General features: G+C 36.5%; 2 protein-coding genes across 2 annotated transcripts; both read left to right on the forward strand.

Moving 5' to 3' along the window:
- The first annotated feature begins 158 nt into the window (after positions 1-158).
- grpel2 (GrpE-like 2, mitochondrial) lies at positions 159-7,946 on the forward strand. The gene is made up of 4 exons (XM_055179918.2): positions 159-306; positions 1,267-1,429; positions 6,693-6,774; positions 6,863-7,946. The coding sequence occupies exons 1-4, from the start codon at positions 230-232 to the stop codon at positions 7,195-7,197; spliced, it is 657 nt and encodes a 218-aa protein (XP_055035893.2). The 5' UTR covers positions 159-229; the 3' UTR covers positions 7,198-7,946.
- Positions 7,947-7,989: 43 nt separating this feature from the next.
- On the forward strand, positions 7,990-12,409 carry nhp2 (NHP2 ribonucleoprotein homolog (yeast)). Its single transcript, XM_055179919.2, has 4 exons — positions 7,990-8,268; positions 8,468-8,537; positions 11,546-11,651; positions 11,877-12,409. Exons 1-4 carry the CDS (start codon positions 8,115-8,117, stop codon positions 12,000-12,002), a joined length of 456 nt encoding a protein of 151 aa, XP_055035894.1. The 5' UTR covers positions 7,990-8,114; the 3' UTR covers positions 12,003-12,409.
- The last annotated feature ends 5,855 nt before the right edge of the window (positions 12,410-18,264 follow it).

Raw genomic sequence — 18,264 nt, forward strand, 5'->3', positions numbered from 1 at the left:
AAACGTAGGGCAGAAAAATTTGAATAAAAAAAAAATATAAAATAGTATTAAACTAAATAAAAATTACATATAAATTACTTATTGATACTGCAAAAAAAATCTTATTTGCAAAAAAGCCTTTTTTATATCGCGATTCAAAGCGTTTCTACCGAATCGACTCAATGATTTTGAACAGTGACTCGTTGAACAAGTCACGCGCCTCGACCACCCAAACACACGTATTGAGGAAATGGCCGTACGCTATCTGTCCGCCAGAAGAAGATATCCCATCGATTTTTGCAGGTTAACAGCAAGTGCCTCGAGCAGGTAAAACCAAAATATATTGTATTACTCGGTGAAATTTCGAAACGACGTGAGAAAAAGTCGTTTTCTTTCATACATTTCCTGGTTTATCGTTTGAAGTGGTGTGAAGAGGCTTCGATGCTAACTGGCTAACCTAGCATAACGGTATGCTCGGCATTTAAACCTCGACGTAACGACTACGATACAAAATTAAACGGTTTTATATTTGGTCAACAACGTTGAATAATTCTACATTAAGACGTTTTATATCTTAAAGTAATGTGAAATGTTGATTTAGAGTAGTTTAGCAAGAGACCGCCATCACACAACACCTGGCGCTTTTAGTTTCACTATCAACGTTACTGTATAACGAACGCATCTTACTTAAAAAAAAAACAGTTGTATTGTTTTACAGAATTATTAAATGTCACAGGGATTTTTATCATTTGTGTTGATATTAAGTCATATCACATTGAGTATGTCCACGAACATTCTCGGTAGTTTTGTTTTATTTTGAGTGATTGATGTTGTTTACATATCTTCACGTTTTGTATGTCATCATCAATCTTACTGGTGATTTTCTTTTACAGCTATTTGTTTAGTAAAAGTAAACGGTATGTTGATGAATGCCTTTTATGGCTTTCCTGTGGAGAAGACTCTATTCGTGTCACATGCCGATGTAAAATTGGCAGGTGTCCTGCAAAATGACTCGTTTTGTTTGACCTAACGATTGGCTTTTTACATTGAATGCAGCAGATGGTCTATAAAGAAATATGTACTTAATCTCATTAGTGTCACGTTGTGGTATTGTGTTCAACACAAAACTTCAAGCCAAAGTTCAGTCTAAGTGGGATTTTGATTTTATTTACATGCTTTATTTGCCATTTAGTAAACTTACATTTTGAATGGTTTTCATGCTGTTTATCTGACAGTTTAAAAGTAATTCCAAACTGCATTTCAAAATTTTCTCTTTTTGACTTTCAGGTCTTTTCTAGGCCTCTTTAGCAGCACTGCAGCTGAGCAGCGTAGTGCTGGAGATGATTGCCATGGTGATGATGGGGATGATGACCAGAGTCATTCTGTGACACATGTCAGGATGTTGGAGATGAGAGCTAGGAAACTCGAGCAGCAGGTTCTTGACCTCACCGTAAGTTACTTTTTGAGGAAAAATCTCATATTTGGCTTTGTGGAGATGCCATAAGTAAAAGATGATGTATAGACTGTTTCAGCAGGAACAAATAAACAAGCGGCTGTCGTGGTCCGCACGTAACTTCCGGTAAACTCCGCTAAGAATAAGTAACAACAAAGTACCTAGATTATTTATATAACAAGCAAAAAAACAACACATAGATTACCTAGGAAATCAAAACATTTGTTATTTTCGACGAGGTATTTGTTCAAGAGTTCAGTTTAGCAACTAGTCAGACCATTAAAAAAACGAAACCGGAAGTGAAGTTCGGATCCAGACATGTATTGCGTCAGCGCACGTGCGTCCGATGAAACCGTCTATAGCCAGCCATCGTAGAGATAACCCCAACAGTGTGATCGGGTCTTTACATTATCCTGGTTATTACACAGTTTTTGCCTAATAAGTGAGGTAAGAAATTGAAATATTTTATTTGCTCATTTTTAACGAATGCAGAGTTTCCTCGAGGAAAACCCATTTGCTTTCGGTTTTAAGATAAAACGTTTAAACAGGGCCAGAGTGGGAGTCATTTTCAGCCTTGGAGATTCATGCCTTAGACCAGCCCACTTTAGTTCACGACTGACTATATTAAAATAATATAATAAATCCTCAGTAGCCTACGTAAGTCTGCAATAATGCACTGTTCGCTGCAGCCTTGCAATATTTCTCAAATATATCATTTCCAAATCAGTACAAATATAATAGCCTTAACAATTATGATAATCGTATGGCATTACTATTTTATTGGTTTAATATTAATCAATTAAACTTATTCAAAAACTACTGAAAGGGAATAAATGTGTTTGTCTTTTCCCCTATCCCTATATTTTTATTTTTAAAAATGGTGCGTCTTGAGATTACCTGTTGGTTGAAAAAGTTCGGAAACCACTGATATACAATACACAGCTAAGATTTATCAAGTATGCAAGGGAAAAATGATGGAAAAATAAAAATCTTAATTTATTAGTACTTAGTAGGGATGTCCCGATCCCACTTTTTCATTTCCGATTCGGATACCAGAATTCTGAATTTCAGCCGATACTGCTGCCCCGATACTATTTTAATTAAATGTGTATAGTGCTTTCTGCTACATCTAGTATAGTTTTAAATGTTAAAATCAATAATTTAAAATGATTTACAGATTACAGGAAACATTAATTATTAATCATGACAGTGTTTAGGGGAACATATAATAGGTATGTTTGATCAATTAAGTATGCTAAATATTTTTTTCTTAATTGCGTAAAACTGTCATAGTAAAAAAGCTTTAGTGTGCAGATGGTTATTTTGGGAATTATGCGCTTGACCGGAGTTTCATGCACATTCCGGGTGCAGAATTGAATCGGCTAAATCATACTGCACAGAATTGATGCTCTTGATTCATCCTCTCATGGGATTCCTTGCACAGCAATGGAAAGTTCATAACTGTTAAAACGAATTGTGTGCTGCATCCATCCAACGGCTCACTGAAACTTTATAAAATCAGATCTATACAAAAGTGTAAAGTTATCTCGTGTATGAGATTGTGAATGACATGATTCAATTGACAGCATCACCAGTGGATTAACACAGTTTGCGAGTAAGTTACAGTGTTTCTGTGATCTTAAATATCTTTAAATGTACGTTTGTTCCTTCACATGAAGCTATTGAGTGTATTAAAAGACTTTGAATATAGTGGATAAAACAATTATGGTGCTTTTATAATATGTTGTCCTTTTAATATCTTGTCAGTAACAACCACGCTAATGCACATATCGGAATTGGATCGGCCATGTTGTCGGTCTTCGATCTGATGTCCGATCCAGCCAAAAAGCCCGGATCGGCCCCGATACCGATCCAGCATATTGGTTCGTTAATTCCCTAGTACTTAGATCATCTATATTGCCAAATAACGTAAGGTAGGCCTACCTTGTGTCAGAAAAGAATAAATATATAATGGAATTTCAACATTTTGTTTTACTTAAGAAAACATCATATTGATATGAAACTTCCTTTTTTGCATCAGATAGATTTTTGTTACTCTTGCAATAGATGATCAAAAATGACTATTCATAGACTTTTCATTGTTACATCTATGGCGGCACGTCCAGGGTTTTCCATGTGTTTTAGATGTTAATGGACCCTAATGCAAGAATTCTTCAAATAAGTGGTCGGGACTTGGAAACAATCAACTTGTGCATAAAGCAGTGGCAACATCTCCCACCCGCAAATTATACGAGTGGGGCTGCTGTGAGTTCTGACAGACTAGGTACAGCAACCTTTAACCCAGTAGCATGATTTCACTGACCCTTGTAGCCACAAAAAACAGACCGGCCCACTGGAAATTCCCCCTCTTTAGTTATGTCACGAACACGCTATTTGGTTTAATCACTTGTAAATATAATGTCATATATGTTATTAAAAGAAAATATTAATATTATTTTTTGTGTAATATTAAACTGTACCTTTTAAAATGCTTTGCAGCATCCAAGTTACTGTTATTAGATTGAGCAGTTGTTATTAGAGGTCAACCGATATGGCTTTTTCTCTGGCCAATGCGGATATGTAGAAATCAGGGCAGCCGATGGCCGATATGTTTGGACGATTTTCTATATGTACATAATAATCAAAATGTTCTCATCATTAGTAGGGATGGGTATTGTTTGGTTTTTTTTTTTCGATACCGGTGCCAAATCGATACTTTTAAAACGGTTCCGGTGCCTAAAGCGGTACTTTGAAAAAAAGAGTCACAGAAAGATGGTAGATGAAAGTACAGCATAAAACACTATGAAAATTCTTCTCTGTTTGTCATTTGTTTATTATTGATTTGCCTAAAGCACCATCATCTTTTAAGACCTGGATTCTTGATTTCTTTTTCATGAAATTTTTGATTTGTGAATTAAATAAAATCTTCTCAACACTCCACTTTGAGCTCAGAAAAATGTTCTATGATTGGTTGTTAATAATCTGTTCAATGATTGGTTAAAGCCTACGTGGCTGCCGCTCACAAAAAGATAAAGGGCGAGTTCTAATCGAAAGTGATCCTGCCCTATGTCCTATTCCCTTCGAAGATCAGATCTCTTGAACTCTAGAGAAAGTTGCGCAATTGTGTCTCATAGTGTGGCTAATTAAACACACTTGGCAAATAGAGCAATAAAATACAGCGTCTTTTTCTCTTTATTTGGATCGACTGTTCATGCGAAATCCTCTTTGTGAAGTGCCCTTCAATGGCGCAAAACAGCATTTGGAATTCATCCAAAATATTTTCTTATCGGCTTGTAAAACCATTCACGTTTTGACGCTTTCTGCTTGTCTCCGATGAACTTGACACTCGTGACTGCCGTGGGCCATCTCAGGCCAATATCAGCTGAAGTACTAATAAAAACATTAGTGAGGTAATACGTTTTAGCAAATTCTCTGAAGGAATGTTACCATATAAAATATAAAATAAGCTGCCATCAGATCAATTGCGGCATTCACGCGCTCCTCTGAGGATCTCATTTTCCAAATTGTTCTTTTAAGTCAGAATATAAAAATAACCTGGACATATATTCTTACAAAATTTGTTCGATTTGTATTATAAGGGATGTGCAGATGAGGATTTTTTCACATTTTAAACTTATTAAACACAGCGCATATTTTAAATGAAAATATATTTGGCAAAGAAGTTTAAAAGTTGGCTATTTAATCTTTAACATTAGATTATTTAATATTTCCATTTATTAATAAAATAAATTTTTAAAATGTTTGTTCATTATTACTCTTAACGAAAAACTCAACTCCAATAAAATAGTAGCTCCAATGACAAACTTGCTTATATTGCTTGCTCATTAATTCGACGGATGGTATCTGCGTTAAAACAAAGAAGATTTAAAAAAAGATTTAATTGACACAGATATTTTAAATGTAAAATGTCACTATTTAAGTCAAAGTATTTTAAAAAATTATGACTGGTCTTTCTGAAGAGTTTTACAACCTCCTCTGCACCATGCATTTATCAGACACAGATATTACCTTACACACTGTCATCATCTTTGATCAGTTTTTTACCATGGCTTTTATTGCTTTGTAGGATAAAATCCTTATTTGGTAGACCTGATAAATTATTTATTCATCATAAAGTTAACATAGTCAATGTCTATGTTTTTTAGTTGAGTCTGTTATTTAGGGCAAATCTTTCTAAACACATTTTCATTCTCATTTCTGAGGCGCTATAAGTGACTGATTGTGCTGACAGTGACGTCTTGTGAGTTTAGTGTTGGGACAGATCTGTTGTTTCAACCATTCATTCAAACGAATCCGTTCAAAGGAGTCAGTTCGCGAATCGGACTCGCTGTGTTCTAATCCAGGCTGAGCAGCGCAAAACTGTAAACAAAGTGTTACTGTAACAACACGTAAAACATTTCCTCTGTGGATATGATTTGGTCTTCTGACCTTTCGCCATCGAGTCAGTTTTGAGTAATAAAAGCAGGGAGACAGTTTAAAGACAGAAAACGTGCGTGCGTGGCTCTGTTCTCTCTAAAACGCAAACAAAGATCATCATCACTCAGTAATCACATGAAATGAGCCTAATCTTTGCACAGACTGTTGTACTGGCTGCTTAATTCGCGCGATCCCGCCATCGTTTACTAAAGCTGTTTGTGAACAAGGCACGGCTGCACACACACGGGAGCGATCTGCTTGCAGCAAGAGGCAGCGTCACGAGTTCTACAACAGCGCTTAGGTGCCCGCAGATGTGCCTGCATATTAATCTGCCTAATTTTGCAGCTAAATCGGCCAAAGCCGATTTTTTAAAATATGCCAAAAATCTGCTGATAAATCGGTCGACCTTTAGTTGTTATCTGGGAATAATAAACCTGCACGTGTTGCGACTGGCCATTCAGAATTAGGCATTCCAACGAGCCGTGTAATAATCAGTTAATAACAAATGAACAATGCAGGGTTGGCCAAACGTAAACATTTATTTCTTGTTGGTTTTAAATCTATTAGGTATTAATACCAGTTTTTGTTTATAAGTATTTTTAGTAAATATTGTGATAGTGTAAAAACTGATTTGTGCACATTTTGCATCTGAATTGGCATAATTTGTATTATCCTGTATTAAATACACATAAACCCTTTAGTTATCAGTAGTACCCATTTGTAAGCATGGTAATCAATAAAAATGAGTAATCGGACTTCCGCCAGCTTATTAATTTAACAAATTGTGGTTGCAGTCACTGATCAAAATCTTTTCTTTTTACAGGAACGATACAAACGAGCCCTAGCGGACTCCGACAACGTTAGAAGAAGAACACAAAAATTTGTTGAGGACGCCAAATTGTTTGGTAAGCTACTCATTTAAATTGTCATTTTGCTTTTTGGAAATAGACTTGTTTTTCTGTATTACACAAATAAGCTGTGCTCCTCCTGCAGGGATTCAGAGTTTCTGCCGTGACATCGTGGAGCTAGCAGACTTGTTGGAGAAGAGTTCAACAGTAGAAGAGAAAGATGGACAACAGCAACTGACACAATATCTGGCACACATACAGGGACGGCTGCATGATGTGTTCACCAAGCATGGACTGGAGAAGATGAGGCCCATAGGAGGCCAGTATGACCCTTATCAGCATGAGATAGTCTGTCATACTCCTGTGGAGGGAGTTGAGCCCGGCACTATAGCCGTAGTTAAACAGGACGGTTACATGCTGCATGGACGCACCATTCGCCATGCCCTTGTGGGTATTGCTGTGAAGAGGCAAGAGCACTGACATTGGTTTAGTCCTCTTCTGCTTATCAAGTCTTTTATAGTGTTAGTATGTATGATATCATTGTTCTTACATCTGTAGACAATGACAGGATTTGGACTTACTTTTTGAAGTAATGGTTATTTATATGTATTTATAAACTTTATTTTTGCGTTTCCTTATTTTTCTAACTCTTTTCAGATAAGTTAGGCCCTGTTATTGTTTTGTAAAATCCCTATTCACAGATATCAATGTGCATTTAAAGTTTGGAGGGATTCATTATTGTGTTGATATGTTAAAAAAACAAGTTTTATAGTTTACCAAGAATTTGAATGTTGTGAGAAATGTGAAAATGCACTTTACACCCTTGTCATGGTGGCTTCTGTAATTTGTTTGAAGGGAAAAAAATGACTATAAAGGTTTATTGGCTTTTCTGCAACGCATCAATAAATGTCATACTAGGCCACCATTTCCCAATTACGAAAGAAAAATTATATTTTTGAAAGAAGGGGAGAATACACATGTGATGTAAGTGTAACCAAAGTGAAATTAAACTGGATATTATTTGGGAGATTAAAAACATGAAAAATATTTATATGTATTTATGTTGTTTGAAAAAGTTTACCCTTGTTTTATTGTTTTTGAGAAAAAGCGATTTACATTATATTGTTTAACACTAACGTTTTCACAAATGTATGCTTGCTTGTAAATGTTGAAAATGATTAGTTTTGCATTTCAGAGATGTTTTGAGAGAATAAAATCTCATTTGTTCATCCTGTGCAGTAGGGGTCAGTGTTTTCAAAAGACTGCCGCCAAATTACGGAAGTGTGTGCAAAAAAAGTCGGAAAGAGTTGAAGTCACTACACGTGTGCTGCAGAGCAACACACATTTCTTCTAGATTAAACTGTTAAGTTTGTTTACTGTATACATTTAAGCTCAACATGACGAAGGTAAAGAAAGAGAAAAGCTTCACTGAAGAGGAGACAGGCGGAACAGAGAAATCTTATCAAGAATTGCTAGCTAATATAAATCCCATCGCAAACCCTCTGGCATCGCGAAAACTAAGCAAGAAGCTCTACAAATGCGTCAAAAAAGGTACAGATCTGTTTAATACATAAAGTTAGTCTTAAATTATACCTGCTTTTAGCCTGAATTGTTAATCTACAAAATAGTTTTTTCAAAATCAATTTGTTTTTTTGGCTAGGCACGTGGTAAAAATCGGCTACACTGTGTGTGCATTATGTCTTGTACTAGGGCAATGATTTATTTTCATTTCAATTGTTTCTCGCCACAGCGGCCAAAGTAAAAAATATCCGAAGAGGAGTGAAAGAAGTGCAGAAGTTTATCAATAAAGGAGAGACCGGGTGAGTTTAACTCTTGTTCATGTAACGTTAGTTCAGTTGATATTGCGCTAGCAACGCAAAGGCCAACCGTTGGATCCCACACGCATACTGAAAATGTAATGTCATGTTATCATAATATCATGAAAAAGTTGATTTATTTCACACATTTTTATTCAAAAAGTGAAACTTATATTATTTTCATTCATTACACACATATCGATATATTTTAATTTTTTATTTCTTTAAATTTTGATGATTATAACTGATAGCTAAGAAAAATCTTAAATTAAGTATCTCAGAAAATTAGAATATAACTTAAGACAAATCCAAAGAAAGGATTTTTAGAAATCTTGGCCATCTTAAAAGTATAACATGAAAAGTATGAGCATGTACAGCACTCAATACCAGAAGAGTAACTAAGCCCTAAACCAACTTTTTTTTGTTAATGATCTGTAAGAATGGGGCTTTATTATTGCTGTTCATTAATTTTAGTAACTTTTTTGACATTTGGATATAAAGTGTTTCAATGCTACAAAATATTATGTAAAAACATCTAAGTGACAGACAGGAGCCAAATGAGGTAACTTCCCCTTTAAGACCAAAGTCCGGACCCAGTGTTACACATGCGTTTTCTTTTCTCTTAAGCCCTAAATGGTCGTGTTTATGAGGATACTTGCAAAGACGGGAATGACGCATATGTGTATGTAAGGCCAATAAAGCGGAAAAATGCCGAAGAGCTTAAAGGCGCTCTAAGCGAATCTGTGTGACGTCACTTTTTGTTGATGTTTGAACTGTTTTCAAACAAACAGAGCGTAGTTTGATCAGCAGACAGGCAGCAAGCAGATAGTGAGGAGATGTTTGCTGTATGTAACAAAAAATGTTAAAACGCGTCAATTCGCTTAGAGCGCCTTTAATGAGCAGCGGGTGCGCGACTTGCGCGCTCCTGACAGATAGAAAGAGCAGCAGTTGCGCGTCTTGCGTGCTCCTCACACAGAGAAAGAGCGCACATATATAGATCTGTTTGTTTCAATGGCTTAAAATAACTTGTTTTAAAACTGCGTTGCTTAAATACGTGTACAAACGTTACGTTCTCGTGACCACGCGCACAAGAGCGTGACGTGGGCGCGTAACCCCGATAGAGACGACAGTCCAAAATCTCTACCGGTTGACACATTTCTACCGGTTAATCATGTCTACCGGTTTATCGCCCAATCCTACTACTGCAGTTGAATTTTGCTATTGAACATTGCGGTACCGCGTGACATAAGTGGTACAACCCTACGGAAGCTCACCATGCCCTTGTTACGATCTCCCCACACCCTTGGTACAAGCTCAGTTCCTCCCCGCTATCTCCGTTGGGGTCTGCCCACTTTTCTTGCATTTTTCAAATATTGCCAGTGGGTGGAGTCAGGCTCCGAACAAAGGTTTAGTTACGCTTTAATTGGGGCTTCTTTTGCCTGAATTACTGCAGCAATGCGGTGTGGCATGGAGTCAGTCAGTCTGTGGCACTGCTCAGGTGTTATGAGAGCCCAGGTTGCTCTGATAGTGGCCTTCATTTCCCCATCCCAAATGGAACACTCCGGACTTATGGACTTCCTCAGAGTCCACACTTTGATGACATCATGTAGTGCAAACCTTAGGGACCCTTTAAGCAAGTTCACGAGGGCACGCCGAAGTCAGATTTTGGGACAGACTCGACCGGAAATAGGGAAGAAGTTGCCCATCAGTGTGAACTCCTCCCTTCCATTGTCTGATTGGTCTGATTGCTCTTTCGCAAGGACTTCTGGGTTGGTAAAGTGCGCAGAGTCTGCTTTAGTGCGGGCTTTGCCGAAAAACGCATCAATCGTGCAAAGGGGGCATTGATGAGCACACTTCGGCGTGTAAAAATGCCGGATGGGACACCCTACGGACTCGTAGACTAAGCTCGTAGAATGCGCAATTTTAGGTCACGAGACAGAAAGTCCACGTTAAGTGCGCCATTTGGAACAGGACCAAAATTGTTGGGTCTGGCATATCGCATTTTCCCCTTCACAATACCCCAATAGTTTTTCTATGTGGTTTAGGTCAGGCCAGTTTGCTGGCCAATTAAGAACAGGGATGCCATGGTCCTTAAAGCAGGTACTGGTAGTTTTGGCACTGTGTGCCGTTGCTAAGTCCTGTTGGAAAATGAAATCTACATCTCCATAATAGATACAGTAGAGATATGTAAACTATTTTTTTTTTTTATTAAAGAATTGCATTCTGACAGCAATAAACACAATAATGGCTCAGCCTGGTGATCACAAAAAAGATGTAACCGCTGACCTGACCTTCCAAACCCCCGCCTCCGCTTCTTATAGTTTTATTGCAAGCTTGCAACGTACACGTTTCCTGTTTTTTAATACCTAGACTCCATCTTTTTCCATAGCAACAGCTACTGAAACTGCGTCTATCACATTTGCTAATTTGAGATGGCCAAATGTTTTTGTTTTCAACCTTTTAGTTTCCACCAATCAGCAATTAGGTTTGCTTTGTTTGCTACAAAGCAAGTTATTATTGTTTCAATGCAACTGTACTTTTCTTGGAAACTTAGCGATGCACTTGCAATGAACTTAGTTCAAAAGGACAATGCGCACTGTGTCCTTTTGATGAACCGAAACTTAACAGTTATATTCATGTGACAGAAGTCAGCTTTAAGATATGCATTATAGTTAAAACACTCAGTAAAGAAACCATATGATAATAAAACAAATACAGTTTATAAATGAATCTTCCAAATCTCACAATAGCGCTGCATAATTCAAAATCATATCAATCAAACATAAGTGGACATGTTACAGTAATGAGATTTTCAGCAGAAAGCAGTAAAATGCAAAAATAATTCATTCCTATGTTAAAGTTCTTTGTGCAAATTAGAAAACACAATTAAGTTTATGATCATTTTTGTTTTACCGAATTATGTGTTGTTTAATTCAAATCTTTACTGCCGTGACGTTTCAGTGGTTTTATGTGAATGACCCACTTAACTTTGTTTTTGTGTTATTGTGTAGGATTGTGGTGTTTGCCGGTGACACTCTTCCTATTGAAGTATATTGCCACTTACCAGTCATGTGTGAAGACAGAAGTCTACCCTATGCTTATGTTCCATCTAAAGTTGTAAGTTCATTTAAAGTGTGTGTGTGTGTGTATAGGGTTTAAAATCTGAAACAAACAATATGTGACCCTGCCTGTAAAAACCCTGCTAAAGTAATCTTTCAGTAATGTCAAAGATTAAAATCAAACTTTGATTCTGTAATCTTCTAATTAAAATCATGGTTTTCACAGGCAGGTCACATAGGGTATTATTTATAGTCAATAATGCATTTGCACATCTTTCCATAGGATTTGGGTTCATCAGCAGGCTCAAAGCGACCCACCTGTGTCATTATGATCAAACCCCATGATGACTATAAAGAATCTTATGATGAATGTCTGGAGGAAGTCTCATCTCTACCCAAACCAATCTGAGGACACTTGTTTATAACTTTAAGAGAATAATTGTACCGATCACATCATATTAGGATCATTGTGGGGGATTCTGCATTGTTTATCTAAATCATATCATATTGACCCCAAACTCTCGACTTTCCTGCTTGAAGATGTTTTCAGTTCTAGACAACTGAACAAATCTATGATTTACGATTGATGTGATGTTCAGTAAATGGAGCTTTAGTTCAACATGCCTGTTATAGGGCAGTGGATGAGACCATTGTTTAGTCTGTTGTAGTTTTCATTATTTTGCCTCTTGATCTGTAATGTTTAATTGTTCATCAGTTTTATTAAGTATTTTTTTTTACAGTTTCAAGTGCTTGGTTTGGTGAAATTGACTTCACAGACCTCCTAAGAGATGTCAAAATAAATCATTTCTTTTTTAATATGCTTCATTTTTGTGTGTGTTGTTTTTTTAGTTATTCTTCTAAAGTCTGCTTACTTATGCTGGACAAGATCAGTGTCAGTACTTTTGTTAATGTTTTGATTTGACAAATTCTTTTGAATATAAAGATTTACAGATGCACTGTTTTATATTAGAATTTGTAACGTAATAATCTTTTTGTTTACAATTCACAGATTATGTTTGGTTAAGATGTAAAGATAACATTACTATAAACCATCCAATAGAATTAGGTGAAATGTATACCTATTTAAGCGTATAGTATTTAATAGCACACCAATAATAATATAATGCTATTTCTATTGTCTTAATTCAAAAACACATTTTTTATATATTAAGACACATCTTAACATAAATCAGTGCCATTGTTTTGTATCAAGATGTACATCAGTATTGTTTTTTTTGTAAGGTTTGTTACAAAAGGGGAAACTCTACATTATTAAAAAAAATTCACATTTTCCAGCTACAGTTAAACATTTGAGTTTTACAGTTTTGGAATCCATTCAGCTGATCTCCAGGTTTGGCGCTACCACTTTAAGCATAGCTTAGCATAGTCCATTGAATCTGATTACACCATTAGCATTGCGCTCAAAAATAACCAAAGAGTTGTGATATTTTTCCCATTTAAAACTTGACTCTTTTGTAGTTACATCGTGTACTAAGACTGACAGAAAATTAAAAGTTGTGATTTTCTAGGCAGAAATATCTAGAACTTTACTCTCATTTGGCGTAATAATCGAAGACTTTGCTGCTGTAACATGGCTGCAGCAAGCATAGTGATATTACGCAGTGCCTGAAAATAGTCCCCTTGGTTACTTTCAATAGCAGGGGACTATTTTCGGGCACTGCGTAATATAATTGCGCCTCCTGCAGCCATGTTACAGCAGCAAAGTCTTTGATTATTACGGCAGAATGAAAGTATAGTTTCTAGCATATCTGCCTAGAAAATCGCAACTTTTAATTTTCCGCCGGTCTTAATACACAATGTCACATATATAAAGAAGAACCAAGTTTTAAATAGGAAAAATATTGAAACTCTTTGGTTATTTTTTAGCGTGATGCTAATGGTCTAATCAGATTCAATGGATTGTGCTAATATGCTAACAGTGATACCGCCAGACACGGAGATCGGCTGAATAGATTCTAAAATGGCAAAAATCAAATGTTTAACTCTAAGGGAGCTGGGAAATGAGAATATAGTTTTAAAAAAAAGTGGAGTGTCACTTTAAATGTCCTAATATAACTAAGGCCAAGTCCTGGATTAATCGAAACCCTGTCTGGTAAACTGCCTCTATGGGTGGTTTCACAGACAGGGATTATCTTAAGTCAGGACTAGGCCTTAGTTTAATTAGGAAATATAACTTAACAAACATGCCTTACTAAAAGATAAGTTTTTAATTGCCTTTAAATAAATACTATCACAGGTGCAAATATTCATTACCTTTCATGGTTTACCAAAGCTGATATCACAAAGAAAAAGCTGCTTTATTAAAATTGAAAATGACACATTGCATGTAGTCTCTTAATTAATATTAAAATATGAATAGAGATTATAATTCAATTTTCAAATGCTGTTAAACGTATTGAGGAATTTAATAAAAAAAAGTTATTTATAGGTTACAAGTAGTAAAACATAATTTCCCCATTAACACGAACTTTCAATAGTTATGCAGGATTTACTAATCTTAGGTTATCATGTTAGCTAATACATTTACTAATGTTAACAAAACACTATCTTATTGTAAAGTGTTCCCATTAAAGGTATAGTTCACTTTAAAATTAAAATTCTGTCATAATTTACTCATCTGTATGAATTTATTTTTTCTGATGAACACAAAAGAAGATATTTTGAGAAATGATGGTAAACACACAGCAGATAGTGACCATTGACTTCCATAGTAGGAATAAAAAAATATAATGGAATTTAATGGGTATCGTCAACTGTGTGCTTACCATCATTTATCACAATTCTTCCAAAATATTTTTTTCCTACTATTGAAGTCAATGGTCACTATCTGCTGTGTGTTTGCCATAGTTTCTTAGAGTATCTTCTTTTGTGTTCATCAGAAAAAAGAAATTCATAAAGATGAGTAAATTATGACAGAATTTTAATTTTAAAGTGAACGATCCCTTTAATCATGCAATGCTGTATGATTAAATAAGGAAACACTGAAAGAAGGATCTCGTCTTGACAAACTCTGTCCACGTGGTGGCAGTATTATTCTTCTACAAACTTGTTGACCTCATCTAGTAACCATTATTTAGCATTCATTACATTTTACCTATCTCATCCTATGTATTTTATTCTTAAATGCATACAGAATAATGCATATTGAATCAAAATGTAACGGATAACTCATTCTGTGTTTTCACTTTATATTTACTTTAAACAAAAATGCTCTGTGTTACCGTGCTCCTATTCTGTTATAGAGATGTTTAGTAAAGCAACACAGCGTATGTTAGGAATAAACAGACCCCACTGTTTCGTGTCACAAGGTCCAGATTTCTGGTGCTTGTTAAGTCTCTGTTGACATCTTAAATATGTAATGCTGAAATTATCGTTCTCTGATGATGTTTGTTGTATTTTGGCACATATTACACCCAAATCATGTATAAAAGCACAAGAGAGAGGTTTACAGTTGAGTCTGTCTTGAGCTTCAGAACACAACAGGTTGGAGTTTAACGCTACAGCCAGTACATGGACAACATGCTTTTGGTTTACATTCCCATTTTTACTGGATTACAATTTTGCCTGGTTTTTAAGGAGCGGACCATAGATCTTCTCATCTGACCAAGTCTGAGGAACTTACTGGAGGGATAAACGGAGCTGAAGCAATGAGACCTGGCAAGCAACAACAATTTGTTTCGATCGCAGACATTGTTGGAGATTTGAGTCAATGCTTTACATTACATTTATGCATATAGCAGACGCCTTTATCTGGTATACAAGGTATACATTTTATCACTGGGTGCGCTCCCAGGATCGAACCCATGACCTTTGCACCACTAATGCAAAACCAATTGAGCTACAGGATCAAGCTTAACAAATGAAGATCTTTATGGGTGAAGAGCCAGTACGGAAACTATTTTTATGAAGCGTAAAGGAAATTTATGATTGTAACGGGTACATGTAGATGACCACATTCCTAATCATGCGCTCACCTGTTTACTCTCAACAACAGGCATCCATCAAAGATCTGGCATGAGTCACCTGTGTCCAGGGGGGTGGTGACACCTTACCATGAGTTTACCAAACAAGCTTTAGAGTTTAGCCATGTTTAAGTGTACACACGTCAAAAGTGTGGCCAGTGTTTACTGCAGGCACCGCAGAAAAAATTAAAGCACAAGGAAGGACAAAGCAATTTATGGTTTTAACTGCAGAGGTGTGACATTATTTTGCCTGCATTATACCACAACTAGTTAGGAGCTAGTTTTATTTATGACATTTTGGCATGAACATTTGTGCTAAGGTCTTCGGTATTATCTGTGAATAATAGGACAAAAACAAAAATCCCATATACGTACATAGTAGAGGCACAAGCCATATGTAGGGAGCAGAATGGGCTAAAACAACTACCCAGACTAACCTTAAAGCCACCTGGCAACCACCCAGATCACCATAGCAACCATACAATACCAGCAATGAAAGTATACACTGTAAAAAATCATGCAGCATGACGTTAAAACAATTTGGCTTTGCAAGTCAATTCAACCTACTATTTTAAGTTTTGATCTACGTTGAAATGGTTTAAAGCAACGTAAACATATGTTGATTTGACAAAAATGCAGCGTTTTTTTACAGTGACAGCAGCACCTAGCAAACCGTGAAATGTAGTTAAAAATAGGTTGCCAAGATGTTGGGTTTGCAGCAGTGTTCTGGTTTGTAAGCATCAAGATATCACAATGCACAGATGAGAAGATAACTTTGAAACCCTTACTAAAACACTGCAGTTGGTTTTCTTCCACACCCCTGTCCATCGTTTTATATTCATCATTATCTTTATCTGCCCCCATATCTTTACACATTTTCTTTTTTTTCTGCTTTACGATTTCTCTGTTGACATGTTTAACGTACCAAGTTGGCTGTTGAAGGTGAAAATGCTTGAAAAGGATTCAGGTCTCGGCTCATCTACGTTTCTCGGTATCCAAACTTGAAATGTCTTTTTTGGGCTTGGCACTGACCTTGCGCGTGTTTGGGGTGTCAACAATTCACCTGCCGCCTGCCTTACCCTCTCTAACATCAGCACGCGCCACCCTGACACCTCACCTCTCACCCAATTCACCCTGCCAGCTACAACCGGTTCACGTCCTGTATCATCCATCCAAATCAGCACTACACTGTGGACCTCACCGCTGGCTATACAACTGTAGGATTGCTGCTACATCACACTCGCGCTACACACGCTCTTGTTTTCTTGTGTGGCCCATCCTTGTCTTTCTAATGTTTGGGACAGTTTCTATTCCAGACAGGTGCTGGTGATAAGGCAGGTGTAGCTGAAGATTTACTGATTTCATAGTATTCTGTTGAGCAATGATTCTGAGCCTGGGGCGCAAGGCAGGTAAACCCAAAGACTGCCTGCCCTGCACCCACTGACTCTGTGGAGTGACAAGCCGGAGAGTAATGCCCCCTTTCAGCACCTTAAGGAAAGAAAAACAGAAAGGAGGGAACGTACAGAATTTAACATTTACATCAAACTTAATGGTATATAGTTTTTTTCAGAAGCATCGCCTTAAACAGGGTTTTTATGATATTGGGGCAACCAGGGCATTTATGATATTAGAATAGCAATGTTGTCATCTACATAACTGATTATTATATGGTGTATAAGAAGCATTTACATGTATTAAAAAGATGAATAAATTAAATTTTAAAAAAGTTTTTCTACATAAAATAATCAGATATAATGTAAAGAACATTTGGTGAAAATATAATCTGATATCTTAATATTGACTGAGTCAGATCGTGTTAAAGATTAAAATGAAAGTGAAATCAATAGCCTGGTTCACATTACAGATTTGCATAAACGTTTACAATATTTTTAAAAAGTTGATAAAAACCAGGGTGCGATTTGCTGGGGGGATGGGGGGGTTGTCTTTATATCTCTGCCTCTGATGAATGATTTTTCCCCATGATTAATGGCCATCAAGCGGCCATATAAACGGCCTAAAATAAAGATAATTTAAAGGGACAGTAAGTGGGGTTTTAAGTGTTTTATTAATCAAAATCAATGTTTTATTCATAAATATATCCTCGTTGGTGTCAAATGACCTCTGCCAGTGATCTGACTTTTCTTTTCTTACTTTTCGGGTAAGTCCAAGGAGGCTTCTATGTTGTTCCGCCATACTGATAAACTATAACAGCAGAGAGGGACAAAAAGCACTAGCCTACCAACGCGTTTTCGTGAAGAACACGTGAACTAGCCGAAATGGACAAGGAGATCAGTGATTACATAACGGCTATAGTTGCAACACGCATTTGAAAGAGCGAGGTGCTAGAGAGCACTATTCGTTTGAATGCAAAATACAACTAGATGGTAAATTCTACTTATTGTCCCTTAAAGAAAAGTAACACGCTGCCATGCAATAGTGCAAACAACAGTAAAATCAGGAATAGAGTATTATCAGCGCTTCCGCTCCTGTGAAAATAGGTATCCGTGTGTCTAGGTAATGTCATGATCCTTTTTTAATTAATTCCTGGATTTTCCAAATGTCGGCAAGTGCCAATAGTCTATTTTAGCGCAAAAACAACCAAATATTAAATGAAAAGGATTCCAAAGAGCATATTATCATATTTTACAAGACGGTCACAAATCCAAGAAATATAACCATTAAGAATGA

This window comes from Misgurnus anguillicaudatus, chromosome 9 (genome assembly GCF_027580225.2).
Source record: "Misgurnus anguillicaudatus chromosome 9, ASM2758022v2, whole genome shotgun sequence".
In the NCBI taxonomy this organism is placed as follows: domain Eukaryota; kingdom Metazoa; phylum Chordata; class Actinopteri; order Cypriniformes; family Cobitidae; genus Misgurnus; species Misgurnus anguillicaudatus.

What these genes read in the sequence shown, in the direction of transcription:
- grpel2 (XM_055179918.2), top strand. Translation starts at nt 230, where the DNA reads ATGGCCGTACGCTATCTGTCCGCCAGAAGAAGATATCCCATCGATTTT. An exon ending in AGCAGGTTCTTGACCTCACC is followed by an intron (nt 1,430 to 6,692) that starts GTAAGTTACTTT and finishes TTCTTTTTACAG; the next exon opens with GAACGATACAAACGAGCCCT. An exon ending in TGAGGACGCCAAATTGTTTG is followed by an intron (nt 6,775 to 6,862) that starts GTAAGCTACTCA and finishes CTCCTCCTGCAG; the next exon opens with GGATTCAGAGTTTCTGCCGT.
- nhp2 (XM_055179919.2), top strand. Translation starts at nt 8,115, where the DNA reads ATGACGAAGGTAAAGAAAGAGAAAAGCTTCACTGAAGAGGAGACAGGC. An exon ending in CTACAAATGCGTCAAAAAAG is followed by an intron (nt 8,269 to 8,467) that starts GTACAGATCTGT and finishes TTCTCGCCACAG; the next exon opens with CGGCCAAAGTAAAAAATATC. An exon ending in CTTATGTTCCATCTAAAGTT is followed by an intron (nt 11,652 to 11,876) that starts GTAAGTTCATTT and finishes ATCTTTCCATAG; the next exon opens with GATTTGGGTTCATCAGCAGG.